The sequence below is a fragment of the Polyodon spathula genome, chromosome 22 (genome assembly GCF_017654505.1).
Source record: "Polyodon spathula isolate WHYD16114869_AA chromosome 22, ASM1765450v1, whole genome shotgun sequence".
NCBI lineage: Eukaryota > Metazoa > Chordata > Actinopteri > Acipenseriformes > Polyodontidae > Polyodon > Polyodon spathula.
The window spans coordinates 23,514,397-23,533,213 of NC_054555.1; the positions used below are offsets into that span (position 1 = coordinate 23,514,397).

General features: G+C 39.5%; 1 protein-coding gene across 1 annotated transcript; it reads left to right on the plus strand.

The window, feature by feature from the left end:
* Positions 1 to 133: 133 nt before the first annotated feature.
* On the plus strand, positions 134 to 16,829 carry LOC121296816 (transmembrane protein 116-like). Its single transcript, XM_041222640.1, has 11 exons — positions 134 to 507; positions 2,568 to 2,614; positions 2,722 to 2,785; positions 4,458 to 4,589; positions 11,877 to 11,981; positions 12,089 to 12,138; positions 12,376 to 12,459; positions 12,705 to 12,843; positions 13,908 to 14,052; positions 14,349 to 14,425; positions 14,678 to 16,829. The coding sequence occupies exons 1-11, from the start codon at positions 427 to 429 to the stop codon at positions 14,864 to 14,866; spliced, it is 1,113 nt and encodes a 370-aa protein (XP_041078574.1). The 5' UTR covers positions 134 to 426; the 3' UTR covers positions 14,867 to 16,829.
* Positions 16,830 to 18,817: the final 1,988 nt, after the last annotated feature.

Consider the following 18,817-nt stretch of genomic DNA (forward strand, 5'->3'; position numbering starts at 1 on the left):
ATCTGACATCTAACAGGCAGTAAAGTATTTGCTTTGTCAGTGTTATTGGTGTAAAGTTCGGGGCGGGTTTTTTATGGTCTACAAATTCACGTGATCTATACCTAGACGTGTCAGAGGAGAAAGACCCAGAATATATAAAGAGAATTACACTGCTGCAGCTCAACTGCAACGTGCTTCTCGCCGGTACAATAAGAACCACACCACTCTTTAAACAGGTACCCGCATTAACGCTAAAACAAAGAGGGGATTATAAATGCAATATATTATGAACAAGTTCTTCATTCTGTACTCGACATTCAGACTGGTTGAAAAACAAATCTACTGTGGCGGAACAATAGGTACAACATTAGGAGTTATACGTTTTTAAGTTAACACAATGCGGTGATAGTTTTTGTACATTGGAACACAATAAATAAACTTGCAACAATGCAACGTTTTCCACGCTTTAACGAAGGGCACCATACTCTGATTTCAAATTTAACAGGCTTGGAACACGACTGGACTGCGGTGAGTTATCTATTTATTAATAATGACATATACTTTCAGTCGTTAACTATTTCTACTATATATATATATATATATATATATATATATATATATATATATATATATATATATATATATATATATATTTGAATATTTGGTATTGTTTATTTGATCCTGTTTAGTGGATTAACTATGATGTACAGTACTAACTTTGCAGCAATGCTGTTGGGGACGCATGTGAAGTATTTAGTGCTTTGAATAATCTCTTGTGGTAGTTTATGCAAAACAAGTCTCTTGTGGCGCGTCGTGGACTACATTGGGTTCTTGGTTACTAAGCTGCAGCCCCTAGAATGGCGTGAAATGTTAGGGCTGTATGCTGTCGAATAAAGCCTCCACACAATATGGTTATGTTGAGAACCGTTCTGATATTGCGTTACAATACTTTATATGTTAATATCTGTGCGTTTTAACGTATTTATTTCTAATAGGTTTTTTTTTTTTTTTTTTTTAAAAAACACAAAAAAATATCAAAGTTCATGTTTTTTTTTTTTTACAAGATTTATTATTGTACAAATGTTTACTCAAACATCACCGTATTGTTCTGCATCGCTGTTTCAGTATTAATGCATTATCGTGCCATAATTTTTATTTTATATATATATATATATATATATATATATATATATATATATATAATATATATATATATATATATATATATATATATATATATAGTAAACTTACAGTTCACACAAACTGTGTTTGTTTGTGCAAAAATACAAAGAAACTTCTGCATTACTTTTGTATACTGGGACAGTAGTGGAGATGGTGAGACTTTCTCCTAGTTTTAAAGCGGGACAGGTCTGTTTATTGTTAGAGCAGTATTCTGACACTTCGTACACGCACAACTCTTGTCTGGCGTCTGTTGGAATTTATCCCGTGGTGAGAACTCAGATGCACGCTGTCGGGAAACTGCTCACGGGCACTTATCTGGTTCGTGTTCCACTCTGAAAGTGTTCTTGAAGTGTATGCATTTGGCCAAATTCTAAATAATAAATAAATAGATACATAGATAGCCTACATAGTCAATGCTGTTTGACAACAAAAAGAGCAATAAACAAATGTTTGGAACAAGTACCAGCAACTACAACAAACAAACTCGAACAGGTATTCAAATACGAGTTATTATTTAGCTTAAATTCTCCTTAAGAACAACACCGTTTGTGCAATGTTAAACACGAGCCTGCTATTGCTAATGCAATTCATTCACATTGTAAAGTCCGCTTTTTCTGCAGTTACAAAACACTAAGCCAGGCAACCGGAATCGATTTTCTTTTGTTTTTTCAATTTCAATTTCACTGAACATGTGACTGGAGTGTGAGCCCTTAGTATCCACGAGAACCCTGGCAAAAATCTTCAAGTCCAAAAAAAAAAAAAACTAACAAAAACACAACAAATAAATGGGACGGGATCCCGTAATAAGATTCAGTTGAACAGTACTGGAGTTAAATGTACATTTATCATGGCGGACCAGGTACGTTGTTTACAATATCTACAATATCTCAGATTCTCATTTCTTAATCAGATGGCTTACAGTACAAACAAACAAAAAACGTGTTATTTGTGTAAACCTGTCTAAAACCGAGCCTTTTTCATAAATAAGGAAAGTATTGATGTTCTTATAAAATTAAATTATTTAGCACAGAAAAAGTGTCATAAGAAAATGTATGGTGACTCAAAGCAGAAAAACACAATGCTTAATGACCTGTGTTATGTCCCTGGTCTGGGCACTAGACTGGTCAAAAAATAGTAATTAAAAGGTAGGTCAAACATACATGCACAAAGCCTCTTTAGATTCCCTGGGAAGATGCACTAGCTTTGCAGCTTAACATGCTTGAAGTGTATTGTGTCTTCATTGTCCTCATTTTTAGTGCTGCTGAGAAGTTGGGGGATTGAACTGGAAGACTGTTAATGGAATCTGACACAGTTCCATCAGAAAGCAGAGCTTCCAATTAGGAGGCTGCAGTTAGCTTGTATGGTGAACCATTGTGAATAAAACAGGTGTTTTCCCTCTATTTAAGGTCTATGATGCTGTACGATGGATCCAGTTTATCATGGCTATTTTAAGGTAAATGTCCAGTTCAACAGCCAAATTGTTCTGTGTTTCACAATAGAATTCCCGCTATTTCTTCTTACAGTGAGGAATGATAAGTAACTGTTTGTTCTGTTCTTTAGTATCTTAGGTTCAGGCTCTATCATTACTTATGCTGCATTCCAGAATTTAATCAAGACTCCAGAGGTAAGTTAAAAATAATTTTTAAAATGTAACAGATGAAATGGGGAGGCAGAGTCTGTCCCTCCTATTTAATATACAAAAGACATCCCTAGCATGATCTCTGTACTATATGAAAGCGGCATCTCCCTGTGTCAGCTCAGTTTATTCACAGTGGTCAAGTGATCTGAGATCAGAGTACATTTTGAAAAAAATATTCGAAAAACCCATATCTGACCCAGCATTAGCAGATATATGCTTGGTTGGCAGGTGCTTCTAAGAAACAATATCAAAAGGGATGACTATGCACCATTCTGGAGAACAAGGCTTTGCTGCAGATCTTCCAGAAGGAATTTGACGAGGAGATCACTGAGGAACGATCGCATGACACTGGGAGCTGTTCACTGGCATCGCTCTTTATAAAGGGGGAATCATGATGACAGGGATGGAAACAGCAAAGTTTAAAACAAAGCGAGCCTCTGAGACAATCAACACAATAACAGAATACAGCCACCAGTGTAACATGACATGCAAAGCATGCTAATCCATTTGTAATTCTTGGACCCTGCAGGCTTACATGCACAGACATAGTTTCCTACACTGCACAAGTAAATGCACACCCAACTGGGTGATTGATGGAGTTCATTGATCTCCTGCTACTGTCAGTTGAATGATACGCTAGTTCTCCCATCCCCCAAATTCAAGAAAGGAAGGCCTTGCAGACAGAGTTCAGTGGGTGCATCTGGAGTAACGGATGTGCATATCAACCTCACTTTCACTACTAGGGCTACCCAGGAGTGCACATCCAAGTAAAAGATTTAAAGTTTTTAAACCTATTACCTTGCACAAAAGCTTTGCAAAGTTGGCATATTGAGTGATACAGCAATGCAATGAATTGATCTGATCAGGAGGCTTTTTTCATGTGTGGGTTTGAGGACCCAAATTTCACTCACATTTCTACAAACTTTGGATATTTTTGTAAAGTTACTTACAGTAACCCCCAGTAGAATTCAATTCTACCTATGACGCTGATATCCTTAGAGCAAAAGTACCAAATAACAAAAACTACGATAACTGTGCAGTCATAATATGCAAGCACTGCATAGAGTTATTGACTTTAGAGAGATGGGTTCTAGCCACTTATCTGCGTTTGTCTAATCCAGAGGCAGACAGCTAAGCAGGCAAATGTTTGCACACCTGACACTGAAAATCAGTTTGTGGCCATGATTCAAAACAAAAGTCTAGATTAAGGATAATAAATCCAGAAAGACTTTCCATAACCATTAGAGTGCAGGACCGTGATTTGACATGATGAGTCTGCGAGGTGTTTATATTGAACTGGAGGGATACACAAGCGTCTAATTCCTTCTGAGAAGCAGAAGGAAATCTGCAGCAAAGACTGGCCCATAGAATCATCGCATTGGTAATACATCAGGGATTTGTGCACTCTTAGACTGGGAAGCACCTGCCAACCGAGAACTATTATCCCTTAAATCAAATTCTGTCACGTCCGTCCCTTGCCCTTGAGTGTCTGGTTTATTAAGAATCCGATTGGTCAGTAGATGGCGTGGGGGCAGTCCTAAAGTTCTACACTCTTATATAGTGGAGTGTGTGTTAAAGATGGCAGCTGTTTTTCAGGTTCTGACATACCTGCCTGGCGCTGCAGTGTTCTAAGCAGCAATGCTCTTGTCCTCTGCAGATCCGGCCCCTCTTCTACCTGAGCTTCACTGACCTGCTGCTGGGGGTCAGCTGGCTGGTTGGAGCTGTGTTGTACAGAGAACCTCTGGGCAGTCAGAACATCGCCTGCTACAACCTGCAATCCATAGGACATGTACGTAACCCTTAATCTGTGCTCAGGGCCATTTGGTTGAAGATGTATTGAAATGTTTGGGTGATTGAATTGATCAACATTCTGCACGCATTTTGATGTGACTTTACAAAAAGGAATAGATCAACTAATTGGCCATTTGTGATTTTCATTATGCTCTTTTATGCTTTGTATAGCTCATAGGTGAGCTATTTATCTCAAGTAAGTTACATTTCATGTGTTGAATTGTGCCTAATTGTCACAGGAATGGCTGAGTGGTGACGTCAGGCAGATTTAGGAACTAACACAGACACCAGGTGCTACAGGGTAAAAGGCACTGCGGCGCCTTTACTTTCAGACAGTAAAATAAAAGAGTTGAACAAAAATAAACAACACAGACACTAAGGAATATAAGTCGGACTGGGCAGTAGCCTTCACTGAGCCTCGATTTCCTAGTCTATTTTGTTTTGTTTTGTTTTGTTTTCAGACGCCTTCTCTCGCTCTAGCTCTCCACCAGAGCGCAGAAAACTGCAGGCTTTTTATACAGAGCGACATTCTTCTGATTAGCAACAATTCATCAGTGAATTAACTCGGGAGAGGCTCCTCTTCTGCACAAGGTTTTTATGATGGGGCTTTTCACCCCATCCATGCCGCCAAACAATAAATCATAATACAATAAATATACATAGGGGCGGGCACTTTGCCACACAAATGCAGGGTCTTTAAAAAAAATAGTTACAATGGGGTTCATTCATGATTAACCTATTTTGGCCACATTGTATGTTGTAGTGTAGAACTCTAGAACCATAGAACTCAGCCACTGACCCCTGAAATTACAAAGTAATTCCCTAATGACGCACATCATTTTACGCTTTACCTCAAAACACACATCTAAACACTGAACACATAGTTCAACGTTTAGATATGTAAAGCAATAGTATGTTTAAAAAAAAATACATCGTTCTGTTAGTTAATAGAGTACATTACCACTGTGACCCAAATTACCTGCGCACTGCTTCTTATTATAGAGAGAGCCGGTGTTGTGACATAGTCAGTATCCCCTGGAATTTGTGCATCCCCCGCCCCCCCAGTTTTTAAACCTATTACCTTGCACAAAAGCTTTGCAAAGTTGGCATATTGAGTGATACAGCAATGCAATGAATTGATCTGATCAGGAGACTTTTTTCATGTGTGGGTTTGAGGACCCAAATTTCACTCACATTTCTACAAACTTTGGATATTTTTGTAAAGTTACTTACAGTAACCCCCAGTAGAATTTAGTTCTACCTATGACGCTGATATCCTTAGAGCAAAAGTACCAAATAACAAAAACTACGATAACTGTGCAGTCATAATATGCAAGCACTGCATAGAGTTATTGACTTTAGAGAGATGGGTTCTATCCACTTATCTGTGTTTGTCTAATCCAGAGGCAGACAGCTAAGCAGGCAAATGTTTGCACACCTGACACTGAAAATCAGTTTGTGGCCATGATTCAAAACAAAAGTCTAGATTAAGGATAATAAATCCAGAAAGACTTTCCATAACCATCAGAGTGCAGGACCGTGATTTGACATGATGAGTCTGCGAGGTGTTTATATTGAACTGGAGGGATACACAAGCATCTAATTCCTTCTGAGAAGCAGAAGGAAATCTGCAGCAAAGACTGGCCCATAGAATCATCGCATTGGTAATACATCAGGGATTTGTGCACTCTTAGACTGGGAAGCACCTGCCAACCGAGAGCTGTTATCCCTTAAATCAAATTCTGTCACGTCCGTGCCTTGCCCTTGAGTGTCTGGTTTATTAAGAATTCGATTGGTTAGTAGATGGCATGGGGGTTTATTAGATGGATATAGTATATATATATATATATATATATATATATATATATAATATATATATATATATATATATATATATATATATATATATTTAAAAAAAAGTGAAATTACTTGGAGGTAATTCGTTCTTCATACAGGAATGATACCTTTGGGACGTCGTTATAATACTTAACCGATGTAAATAATTTGCATTGCTCCAAACTTGTATGTATTTTTTCCAAAGAGACATTTGTCTATGCTGTATCAAAATGATCAATTATGGTGGGGCAAGATGTTATTTATTGATAAAACAGCCTTCATTAAAAACGGTATACTGCCTAAAGGGCATATTCATTATTGATCATGTATGCTTACTTTAAACGTTAGCTGTTTTTTGATTATATATGTGTAAAACGCAATGTTTAATACTGGAAAAGCCGTTTTTTATACAACTCGACGGTAGTGAATTTGAGGCTGAGACAGCAGGTGTAGAATAGCGAACGTAGCTGCTCATGCACGTGAAATGAAAGCAAGCAAGGAGGCGTTCAGAAGAGACCCGAGGGCCGGGGGGGGATACACGAATTCCAGGGGATACTGACTATGTCACAATACCGGCATCAATTATCTGCGTTTGGGTTTGTTTACTGTATTGTAGTTTTTGGGAACATGGCCACAGTAAATCCATGTGTTTAGTTCTTTCTTAAATTAACAGGTGTTTTTCTACTTTTAAAAAAAGTGTTCATTAGGGCTGAAATAAATACCCCTTTAGATTTCTATATTTTCACCTCAAAATGTAAATATAGATAGATAGATAGATAGATAGATAACATAAGCAGAAGATAAACATAAAATATTTGTGTGTGTGACAGGGCATCCACTGGGGAAAAAAAAAAAAAGTTGCATAAGAAGGCTGGTTTTAGGAACAATATAAGCCTTGGGCTAGTTTGTGGTTCAGCATTTCTGTACTTTTACAATGAGTTCTTAAAAATATTCTTCGACTTGGACTTCAGCATTCCATCAACTTACATACTGTGTAATTATTTCAAAGCTGTGCAGGGAAACACAAACACATGACAGCTGCCAGGACTTTGAGAGGCTCCCAGTCATAGCAAGAGCCCCAGGTTGAGTTTCACTCTCCTTAAGAAGCACCTCATTCTGAAATATGATACCAAATGAAGTCCTGTACGCTGTGAGAATGGATTGCTGGCTGTTCTTGATTATCTGAAGTATGGAAAAGGCAGTTATATCGCTGGGGCTAATGATTGCTTGGAGTAGCCTAGCAGCAATGTTTAATGGCAATGCAGTTGAAGCTAAAGTATTTAGATTGGCCCCAACTTTTATGGTTATGATGGTCTATGATTTGGAATCGTAAATGCGCGATTGTGTGTGTCGTGTCAATCAGTCAACGGTGTTGTGTGTGTGTGTGTGTGTGTGTGTGTGGTGTGTGTGTGTGTGTGTGTGTGTGTGTGTGTGTGTGTGTGTGTGTGTGTGTGTGTGTGTGTGTGTGTGTGTGTGTGTGTGTGTGTGTGTGTGTGTGTGTGTGTGTGTGTGTGTGTGCCTGCTGTTAAAAAGTAATGTCCTACAACTAAATGAGTGCTTTGATGAAATAAAACTAAAATACAAAAGGCTTTGATTCCCCTCTACTTTCACTATTATGTTATACAATATGGCTTGGATTTAGAAATGATTGTGTGTGTGTCTGTCAGCGTGTACTAGTTTTTACACAATAATAAAACAACAACTTTTGATTTAGGAATTTCTTTTTACAAAGCCATCCCAAGGCACAAAATTATGAGAAAGGCAACTTAAAAAGATTTAATCAAGAACAGGCATAAACCATTCAGGCAACTGGTCAGCGCTGACGTCTTTGACTCAAGAATAAGATCAATCGGCAGTGAATATCCCAGGAAATGCTGACCAACCTTGGAAAGAAAGAAACTGTTATTCAAGCAAAGGGGGCAGCGTTGGCAGCACTGTGGTGCCCACTGAGCACGACGTGCCAGCTGACAACCTCAACATGCAGACCGAGGTGACGGCATGCTAGCAAGCGGTGAGACGGAAAGATCAGGCTGACAGGCTCCTCCATTGAAAAGAGAGAGGAGATGCCCAAACCGTTGAACAGAAAAAGAGACAGGAGAGTGGAATACACCAGGAATGAATTGGGAGCACGTTTGCAGTGAAGACCAGAGCAGGGAAAGGCACGTCTTGTTCTTTCATTCTTCAAACCATACCAGCATTTCTTTGAGGAAAGGAAACCGCTATCAAAGCAGGCACCAACGCTGATCTTGGATCTTTAAGTTAAAGATTTGTTAAAAGCTCTCAGAGTTAAAGAACCAACCAGAAGGATCGTTTTTCTTGAAACATTTGTTTAGCTTGGCTTCTTTTTTTTATAAATATGATTTTGTACCGTAAGCATTTTGACTTAGCTATTTCCAATGTTTGTCTTTCATACCCATATTCTTTTTTTAAAGCCCTTGTTGTTCTGCACTTTTTGCCAGATTAAGTGCGGTGTCTTATATTCACAAAGCAGACTTGACCTTGGTCTTGACCTTGGCATGGTATCTCGGGCCGTTTCCACATGCTTGCTCACTCACTCACAAACACACAGACACACATTGCATCCTGTTTATACTGTCCTGAGGGCACAGTATCTTTCTGAGGGTTACCCAGTACAGTTTCATAACCTGCGACTTGGTTTGGATGTTACAGTTTTTTTTTTTTTTTAAATATACATTTTTTGTGTTTCAAACTGTATTGATATGCGTGACAAACCGAGCCTATTCTTCCAGCTCTGTCAGAATTTACATGCAAGGTCATTCTGTCATTGTTAGGCTAGTGAATATTTTCAAGTCAAATCAGCTGTCTGTGAATCTCACTGTTAATCAGTCCCTTAAGCAGTCTTCGTAAACAGGTTTAGCTGTATTTGTTATTTGATTTGTTGCATTTGCATTCCTCACTGTCACATTCACAGTTGCTCATTACTGTTCTGGTGCCGTTCATTGCCATCTGCTCCACTAGGTGTTGCTGTGGAAAACTTCACCTATATTTCCTGTGAATGTTGCTGTCTGTGTTTTCTTTATTAGTAATATGCTACACGTTTCTCCTCACCGTGGGTATTTCTTTTACCTCAGTTAATTTGTACCTGTTAGTTTATTGTATGGAAAGAGATTTGATGGGTTTTCTTCCATAGGTCTGCAATGCTGTGGTGGTCATTGGTTTTATTGTTGGGATTAGACAGCAGTTAAAAGCTATTTTCTTATTCAACGAACACAAAAAGCAACAGGAGTCTCCTTATCACCTATGTGGAGATTGTGTAAATAATCGCAGTTGAGTATACTTGACGTGTGGTACAGCTCATATATATTAAGAGAAAGGGAAAGTATTCCTCAATTGCTGTTTGAATTATAGGGCAGGTCACTTTGCATGGAGACTCCTGTAGTTCCCTCATATTGTCTTGTCTTGTCTTCAACCTTCCTCGATCCGAGGGTTGGTCGCATTATGTACAAATCTTCGCCAGTGAACTCTGTCTTGGGCTTTCCTCGTCGCTTCTTCAGTTGTAAGGCCTATCCATGTTCTAATATTGTTCATCCATGTTGTCCTTGGTTTCCCTCGTGTTCGTGAACCAGGTGTTGTACCTTGTAATATCTGTTTCTCCAAGCAGTCTCCTTCCTTCCGTGTAATGTGACCACAGTAGACCAGTTTCCTTCATTTGATGTTGTCCAGTATATCCCTCCGTACGCCCGCTCTGGCCAAAACCCATTCATTTGTTTTTCAGGCAACCCAAGAGACTCTTAAAATCTTCCTGAGTCCTTTCATTTCGAAAGCCTGTAATCTTTTCTTATCTTTCTTCTTGATGGTCCAACTTTCACAACCATATGTTGCCACCGGCCATACTAAAGTCTTCAGTAGTCTGATCTTTGTTCCCAGAGAAATGTTGTGACTCTTCCATATTTTATTTAGAGTTGTTTCAACACCTTGACCTTTAGTTAGTCTAGCTCTAATTTCTTTTGTTCCCTCATTAACAGGTTGTAATTGCAATTCCTGCCATACCCACACAGCCTTCAGGGTTTCACAGACAGTAATTAGTATTGATGACTGCAAACGAGACTGTAATTAGGTGTGAAGTTCTCTTTGTTTCTCTACTGCGTCCTCTCTGATTCAATCTGTCTATTTCTGTTGAACTCTTAAGGACCAGAGCAACGTGCGCCTTGCACTTCAATACCTTTATGCTTCTATATAAAAAAAAAAAGTGTTTTCATGCTGGTGGTATTTGGGGATTGTTATCGTTTTTTTTAAAGACAGAACACTAATGCTAGCCCTTACCAAAGGAGCCTCAGTGGTATTGCAGCAGTGTCACTGATATAGCAATGCAATGGAAGCAGCTACAGTAGTGTAGAATGGTACCACAATTGTATCACAATGGTAGGAACCAGTACATATTTTCTGGTAACCCATTGCAACACCATGGTACCATATCAGGTATGTACTATACTGGTATTAAATCATTTCCCAACGGGAGACCCCAAAGCCTGGTCCTTAATCTTCAGAACACCGAAGTTACTAAGAGCTGTATTTTGCGTGTCACTTGTCAGTTTTCTTATTATTTGCTGTGGTTGTAGATCACTGTGACTTGTTCATGTTCTTGACACACCTGTAAGGAATGTGTTGTACGTAAACCTGCCCAAGAATGCAGCTGGAATCCTAGACTCCTGTCTAGCAAGCCCATACATACAGATATCAAGCAGAACTTCAGAAATGTACATGCACAATGTTTACTCTTCCACACTTTACTGTGGGTGGATAGATAACATCATGTAATTGTGTGTTTATTACAAAGCATGTTATAATAACAGCCCATTGTTGCAGGTAAATATCCATAACACTAATAAGTCATAATTGAACTAATAAAAGTTGCGATAAGGAACTGAACTGTACAGTATGTTTCAGGATAATGATTGTTTAAACAGTGATAGTTTCACACTGTGGCTACACTATTGCGGAACTGCAGTCAATGCATTGTTTGTTTCTTCGTTCTGTTTACACAAAATGCCTGTCTGTGTGAGTGTGTGCGAGTGTGTGCCTAGCAAAGCCATGATGCAGTCAAGCAGGATTTTTCATCAGGGCGTGTCAAAAACGGGGGGGGGGGGGGGGGGGGGGGGGGGGGGGGTCTGAAAGGGGACATCAAAGCTTCTGGATGTCCACTGATTAACTGCAGATTGTAAATACAGTTTGAATTTGAATAATTTGTTTGTGTCGATTATGCAACTGTGTTGGAATATTACATCAGAGATCAATAATTAAAGCAAATGTTTCCAAAAGAAAAGGACGTTTGTATAATGAAAAGAAATATACAATGGGTCATAATAATAAGTAGAAAATCAACAGTGTCACGGATCACCCCCAAGTGCAAGGCTAGGAGTCTGTGATAGTTCATATCGAACTATATTAAATTGACATACTCCTGAGTAATTCTTCTTTTCCTTTCCAGATATTTTACATGGCTTCCTTCTTCTACACTATAAACTACACCTGGTTCCTGTACACGGATTTAAAGAAAAAGTACAACAGGACAGTGAATGGCTTCTCTCAAGTGGTGAGCACTGTCCTATAATGAGCGGTGAGGGTCCCAGGGCTGCACTTGATAAGCAGCTGTTCGTTTTTTTTTTTTTTGTCCTGATAATTTGTTTCGTTGTGTTTCAGGGTTCAAACCATGCATATCGAGTCAGCAGGATTGTGACAATTTTATCAGGGTAAAATAAACATTTAAGTTGTCTTTATTTCTGTTCTCTCTCACTCTCCTTTTCTCTTCACAGCTGTCTGTTTTCCATTCTCCATTCCCCTTTCTTCCTTCTCTCCCACTTCTAACTCCTGTTTTCTTCCTCCTATTCTCTCCCTCATCCCCTCTCCCTCCTTCTCCTTTCCCCCTCTCTCTCCCCTCTCTGTCCCAGTCCAGTTACAGACCCCCCTCTCTCTTGTCATTCCTGCAGTGTGATCCCTGTTTTCCTCATGGCTCCGGTGTTCTGGGGTGGCAATGTTGCAAAGTGCTACCAGAACTTCAGCCAGCCCTACAAGTACGTCCTCATAGGAATTTCCTTTTATATGCACTTTCACAACTGAGGTTGAATCTTGAGAACCACTTCTCTGATTTTGATAGTAGTGCATCCATGAGGATTAGTTATGAGATTCTATTACATTGACTTTGAACCTCTGTTTGCCAGTTTGCCACATTCAATGAAAGGCACAAACAGTTGTCAAAGCAACTTCTCCAGTCTTTAAGTCCTAATAATGCACTGTGCTTTTCTTCCTGCTTGTGCAGATGTCTTCTGATGCACACTGGGACCCTGGAGCCTGCCACAGGCTGCAATGAAGATGACACCAAGGTCTGCCACGCCATGCATTACTATGGCATCAGTGTCTTCCTGCTGACTTTCTTCTGCACGTTCACAGGCATCGTGGTAAGAAGAGCTTCAGTGCTTTTTAGATCTGCTGCTGGTTTCACTTCAGGGGCATCCTCTCGCTCATGCTGGCATTGCTATGCATGCTGGGAGCATACCACACAAGTGCAATAATCAACCCATCATCACTGACCTGAGGATGGAAGCGGGTCCTGCTGCTTTTATAACTTTATTGTTAGGAAAACTGTATTATTCCAACAACAGCCAGTGCTTCCTTTTCACAGGGTGTCAATTAATGCCAATAAGCTGGAAACCTCTGCAGTCTATTGTAAGCCTAAAGTAATATATTTTATGAGTCACTCCCCTATAAATAAAATGGTATTTGTTTGGCGATGCAACTAAGGGAAATTTTATTTCCTGCTAATGTCCCCCAATCATTTTCTTTTTATCTGTTTTTATCAAGTTTCTTTTTATCTGCTCCCCCTTGCTTGATAACCGTATAATTACTTTATACATAAAGCTTGCACCTGTGCCACTGAAATATTGTAATAAGCTGGTTAATAATCTTGAGAAACTATTAATAAGACGTGTATATATAAGTCCTTAAACTGAAGTGTGACTAGTTTTGCTTCATAAGATGACAGTCGCAATTTTAAGTGTGTTCCGACAATCGTGTGGAGAACAGGAGGCATTGTAAAAGTCAAGGGGCCTTTGACCACATTTCTTAAACATCTGGCTGCTGCTGCTATATGTAGAGAACAGCCAGTGGCTCCACACAGCAACACCCAGCACACTTTATGATTGTTCTCAGGGCTTGGCTATTAACCCTTTCTTTCCTGGATCATGCTGCAGTAGTTTGATTTTTTACTTCCAAGCTAGTTTTTTTTTACCATGATTACATCTACGCTGGATTAGTTCTACAAACACCATGTTATTAACATACTTAATCTGTTTATATAGTTGTGGTTTAAGTGTTTGGAATATTATGTCAATGAAATCTGGAGTGCAAGATCTACACTCTCAGTGAAGTTGCAAGTTAGGTTCCAATGGTGATTTGACGACCTGCTGTTATTGTTATTATGATGGTTACTATTTGAAATGGGAATGTGCTTGTTCTTACTCAGGTTTTGCTGGTGAAAGCTCGCTCGCTGTACAAGCGCTTTGTGAACTCCAGTGGGTTTCTGGGAGACCAGCAGTGGGTGAACATCAGTGTGATCGAGCGCAGGGTCATCCTCTACCCCACCGCTGCCTTCTGCTGCTGGGGGCCAGGTGAGCTGCATCAAGCACAGCCAGGAGCATGAGCTGGAGCAGCTCCAAAACTAAACACAACACTCTGGAGTCCAGAGCCAAGGCAACATTTCACATGCCTCTGGATCGCGGTCACCCACTCTGTTTCGTGAAAAGTTTCCCAAAGCCAGTATTTCAAAATGAATCCTGCAGGATAGCCTCTAATCATTTAAGCTACAGTATGATTCCTAGATAGTTCAGTTAAAGCAACTACAAAAAGATTGCTTTTCTCATGTATGTGAGCACTAAAGCGAAGAATGTTCCTTGTCTTTATTTAGCTGTAGTTCTTGCGACAGTGAAGCTGTTTAACCCAGCTGGCCAGGAGAAGTTCTATGTGTCCCTCTACATTCTTCAGGTAAGACCCCCGACTCACTGGGTTCTAACCTCCCTCCTCTTTTGAGTAATTCATCGTTGCAGGTTCTTTCTATGGCAGAACTACAGGATCTTTTTAAAAAGTCTGAAATAAGTTTGTATCCGACTCATTTCCAACACTTCCATACTGAGGTAATAGTTTCCCTCCATGGCAGCACTGCAATCTGTGCTCATTTTAAAAATACCGCCAGCATGTCCTGTATAACGTTTCAAGTGCAATCTCTGTTCTGTGCAGGCGTTCACCTCGGCCTCACAGGGCATCCTGAACTGCTTCGTGTACGGCTTCACGCAGCACATGTTCCACTTCATGAAGAAAAAGACGTCCCGGGACGTCGACACCCAGACCCCGTTACTGCGCTCCCAGAAGAAATGCTACGCCTCTCGCCACTCCGTCAGCACAGGCTCCTCCCAGACAACAGGCTAGGCAATGTTTACCCAGTGAGGGTCGGCAACGATCAGTGATGATGCGTAGATTCTGGAATCTTCAGCATCATTCCAACCACATAAGTGCGAAAAGGTGGACATAATGTCCTGTTTAAGGGTGATTCTGTACCTCAGGAAAACGCAGCAGTGCCACTTCCTAATACTTCCTTTCGCAACCATTCTGCATGAAACAGGACTTGAGCTTTGTCCCGCAGTGTCCTGAATTGTTATCACTATCAAACCGTGGGAGGTGAGTCATTCTGCATTGGGGCTGTGATGTCTTTCCCTAATACTCTGAACAGTACAGTCGGTTCTATTGAAGGAATCTGTTTTTATGTACATTACTTTGTATGCATTGACATTATTTTTGTGTCTTTTTTAATGCAAAATAGACCTCGTGCTGCTGCTGTTTTATTATATGTTGATATTATAACTGGAAAGGGTAACTACATTGCAGCTAGTCTTACTCTGTTTTTGCAATATGCAATTCAAGTACTTACAGCAAAATTATACGATCATATACGTTAATGTATAGAGTTCCATCCTCCCAATCACAGAAGCGTGTGCTACATGCATGTACTAAATATTAGTGAGTACCGTCAGACTGTGTGTAGTTCTTAACCTGGATTTTGCAGTCAGCTTTTTGAGTATTTCTTGTACAGCAGGATTGAAAAGATTTGAGAATACTGTTCATGTGCTTGGTTTTTATTTATTTATTTTGAGATAAAGGAATATATTTGTTCCTCTTTTTGGGAACTACATATTTTTAAACCCCCTTGTAAAAACAAATGCCTTCCCCATGTCTGCATATCATTGTCACTTCTGACTGGGGAGGAGTTACAGTTTGTGAATCTTTTAAAGGCTGAGCTGTACATAAAAACATAATACATTAAAAAAAGACATCATGAAGTGAGTGGACAATTTGTTATCATTAACTTACTGTGACCTCTTTGTCTGCCCTCAATGTACAGCCTTCACATTTTCAATTGTGCCCAAGTCACTGTAACCTAGATTCTGACTTCCTCGAGAATGTGTGTTAAGAAATGATCAAGTTTCACAACACTTCAAGACATGGTTCTCAAAATGTAGGTCAAAAAATGTTAAATGCATACACAATGTCTGTGACCTACATTCACAGTGTGCAGTGTGCCTGTTTCTGGGGGACCTGCATCCCTGCTTAGAATATTTCCATTGCCTTAAAACATTTTACAACACTGTGCTGGAAGACTGACCAGCTGGGAAATAAAACTCAATTTTTTCAAAAGGAGAAACAGCAGTCCTCTGTAATCTCATGCCTTCCTGTTTTGAAACAGATTTATGCCTCTGGGACAGATCTGAATGGTCAGTTAGTTTGCCAGGCATTTTATGGGCAGCCATAAATAGATTAAAAGCAGAACCAGGACTTTTTCACAGGAAACAATTTCACTGAAGATGTGTCCCTAGTTGCTCCGGTGTACTGTTGTGAAGGTAGATCATCATAGTTGATTAGTCCCTTCTCACCTGGTGAATTGGTTACAACTGGTCCAAAATGCAGCTGCATGAATATTGACTGGTACAAAAAGCACTGAGCATATTCCACCCGTTTTGGAAATTTTTCACTGTCTCCCGTCAAGTTTCGTATTGCATTTAAGATCTTACTCTTGGCATGTAAGGCTGTTCGGGGAATAGGGCCTACATATATATCTTAATTGCCTCATCCCTATATTCCTAGACTACATCCTTCAAGTTTTAAGTAACTGACCGTTCTCTTATTCAGCTGTGTCACTCTGGGAGGTCAGAGTTTTTCTACTCCCTCCCTCTGCAATTCCCTGCCTCAGAAACTCTGACGCACGAGGAATTTAAGTCATTATTAAAAACGTACTGTTTTTTCAAAACTTATGAAAGATAGACGTTTTCTATTTTAATTGTTAGTATTTGAATTGCTATAATTAATGTTTTCATTTTTTGCTTGTTTTATAGAGCGCTTTGGGATGGCTTGCCATGAAAGGCGCTATATACAGTACTGTGCAAAAGTTTTAGGCAGGTGTGAAAAAATGCTGTAAAGTAAGAATGCTTTCAAAAATAGACATGTACATACATGTAATAGATTACACCGTGTAACAATTTTTTTTTTTTTTTTTTTTTTGTTCCTGGGTAGTAAGTGTTATTTCCTAACTGCTTATGCCTCAAAAGTATAGAAAATGGCTATTATTCCCCACAAACTTTGCATTTGTGACCAGGAAAGTGATATTTCAAAATATCACTATTTCCAATGGGAAAACAGGCAAATGTGTGTCTTTTCGTTCACGTAAAGTCACATAAAAAAACAACATATGAATCCAAATTAACATGTATTTATACTAAAGTAATACAAAAATGACTACAAAAGATTTAGAAGTGAGTAGTTTTTTGAGATTTACGATTATACTGTAACTAAAAGCCAAGTACAAGGTTGTCCTGGAAGAAAACTTGCTTCCTTCTGCTCTGACAATGTTCCCCAACTAGGATTGGTTTTTCCAGCAGGACAATGCTCCATGCCACACAGCCAGGTCAATCAATGTGTGGATGGAGGACCACCAGATCAAGACCCTGTCATGGCCAGCCCAATCTCCTGACCTGAACCCCATTGAAAACCTCTGGAATGTGATCAAGAGGAAGATGGATGGTCACAAGCCATCAAACAAAGCCGAGCTGCTTGAATTTTTGCGCCAGGAGTGGCATAAAGTCACCCAACATCAATGTGAAAGACTGGTGGAGAGCATGCCAAGACGCATGAAAGCTGTGCTTGAAAATCAGTGTTATTCCACCAAATATTGATTTCTGAACTCTTCCTAAGTTAAAACATTAGTATTGTGTTGCTTAAAAATGAATATGAACTTATTTTCTTTGCATTATTCGAGGTCTGACAACACTGCATCTTTTGTTATTTTGACCAGTTGTCATTTTCTGCAAATAAATGCTCTAAATGACAATATTTGTATTTGGAATTTGGGAGAAATGTTGTCAGTAGTTTATAGAATAAAACAAAAATGTTCATTTTACCCAAACACATACCTAGAAATAGTAAAACCAGAGAAACTGGTAATTTTGCAGTGGTCTCTCAATTTTTTCCAGAGCTGTATATATATATATATATATATTTTTTTTTTCATATACCGGTATGCCATTTCCCTTTGAAAGACTTGACCCTCAGCTCCAGCTTTTAGCTGCTGTACTCAAACTCTCCTGCTGTTAAACTTGACCTGCCACTGTCTTACTCTGTGTATGTTTACCTCACCCCTCTGATCACACCCAGCTGACTGCTACCTCTCTGAGTCAACAGCAACTCTCCCACTGAGCTCATAATCCCAGAACCCAATGAACTCCCCACGACTCCAGCGACAAAAACAGACTGGCAGAGACCCTCAAGGGACATGTGTCGTTACCATCAGCCCTGTTAAAGGTGACGCAGCATCTACTGTGTTTCCCTTTCTCTTAAAGTGGCAGTGAACTGACATTCTTGTTCAGTTTTACCCCAGATTATGATCTCGAGTGAACACTTGCTATATTCTTCCATAGTTTAGCCTCCTTGTTTAGAGGACTTTGTTGGCTTAATAGAAAATTGAAAACCACAGATTTGATTGCAGTGAGTGCGTTTAGCAGAACCATGGGTGAATCATTCCTCTCCACCCTGAAATGACCTTGCTGCCCTGGCACAGGGAGCTGTTTCCTCTGGTCTGGATGGACGTAGCTATTGCTATTGAGTTACTCTCATGTTTATACACAGTATATATTTGTCTTTTTCTGTCTGTAAGCGTGTCTGAAGAGGCGCTGTCACGTGATTTCAATGCAATGAGGATGACTGTTCAATGTTGTCACTTCAGCTTCTCCAAACAAGCTCAATAACAAGGTCAAGGCAGGTATAGAGAACAAATACCTTAATATGGGAGCATTTGCAGTGATTGCAAACATCTTGAAATAGTTACAGAAATTT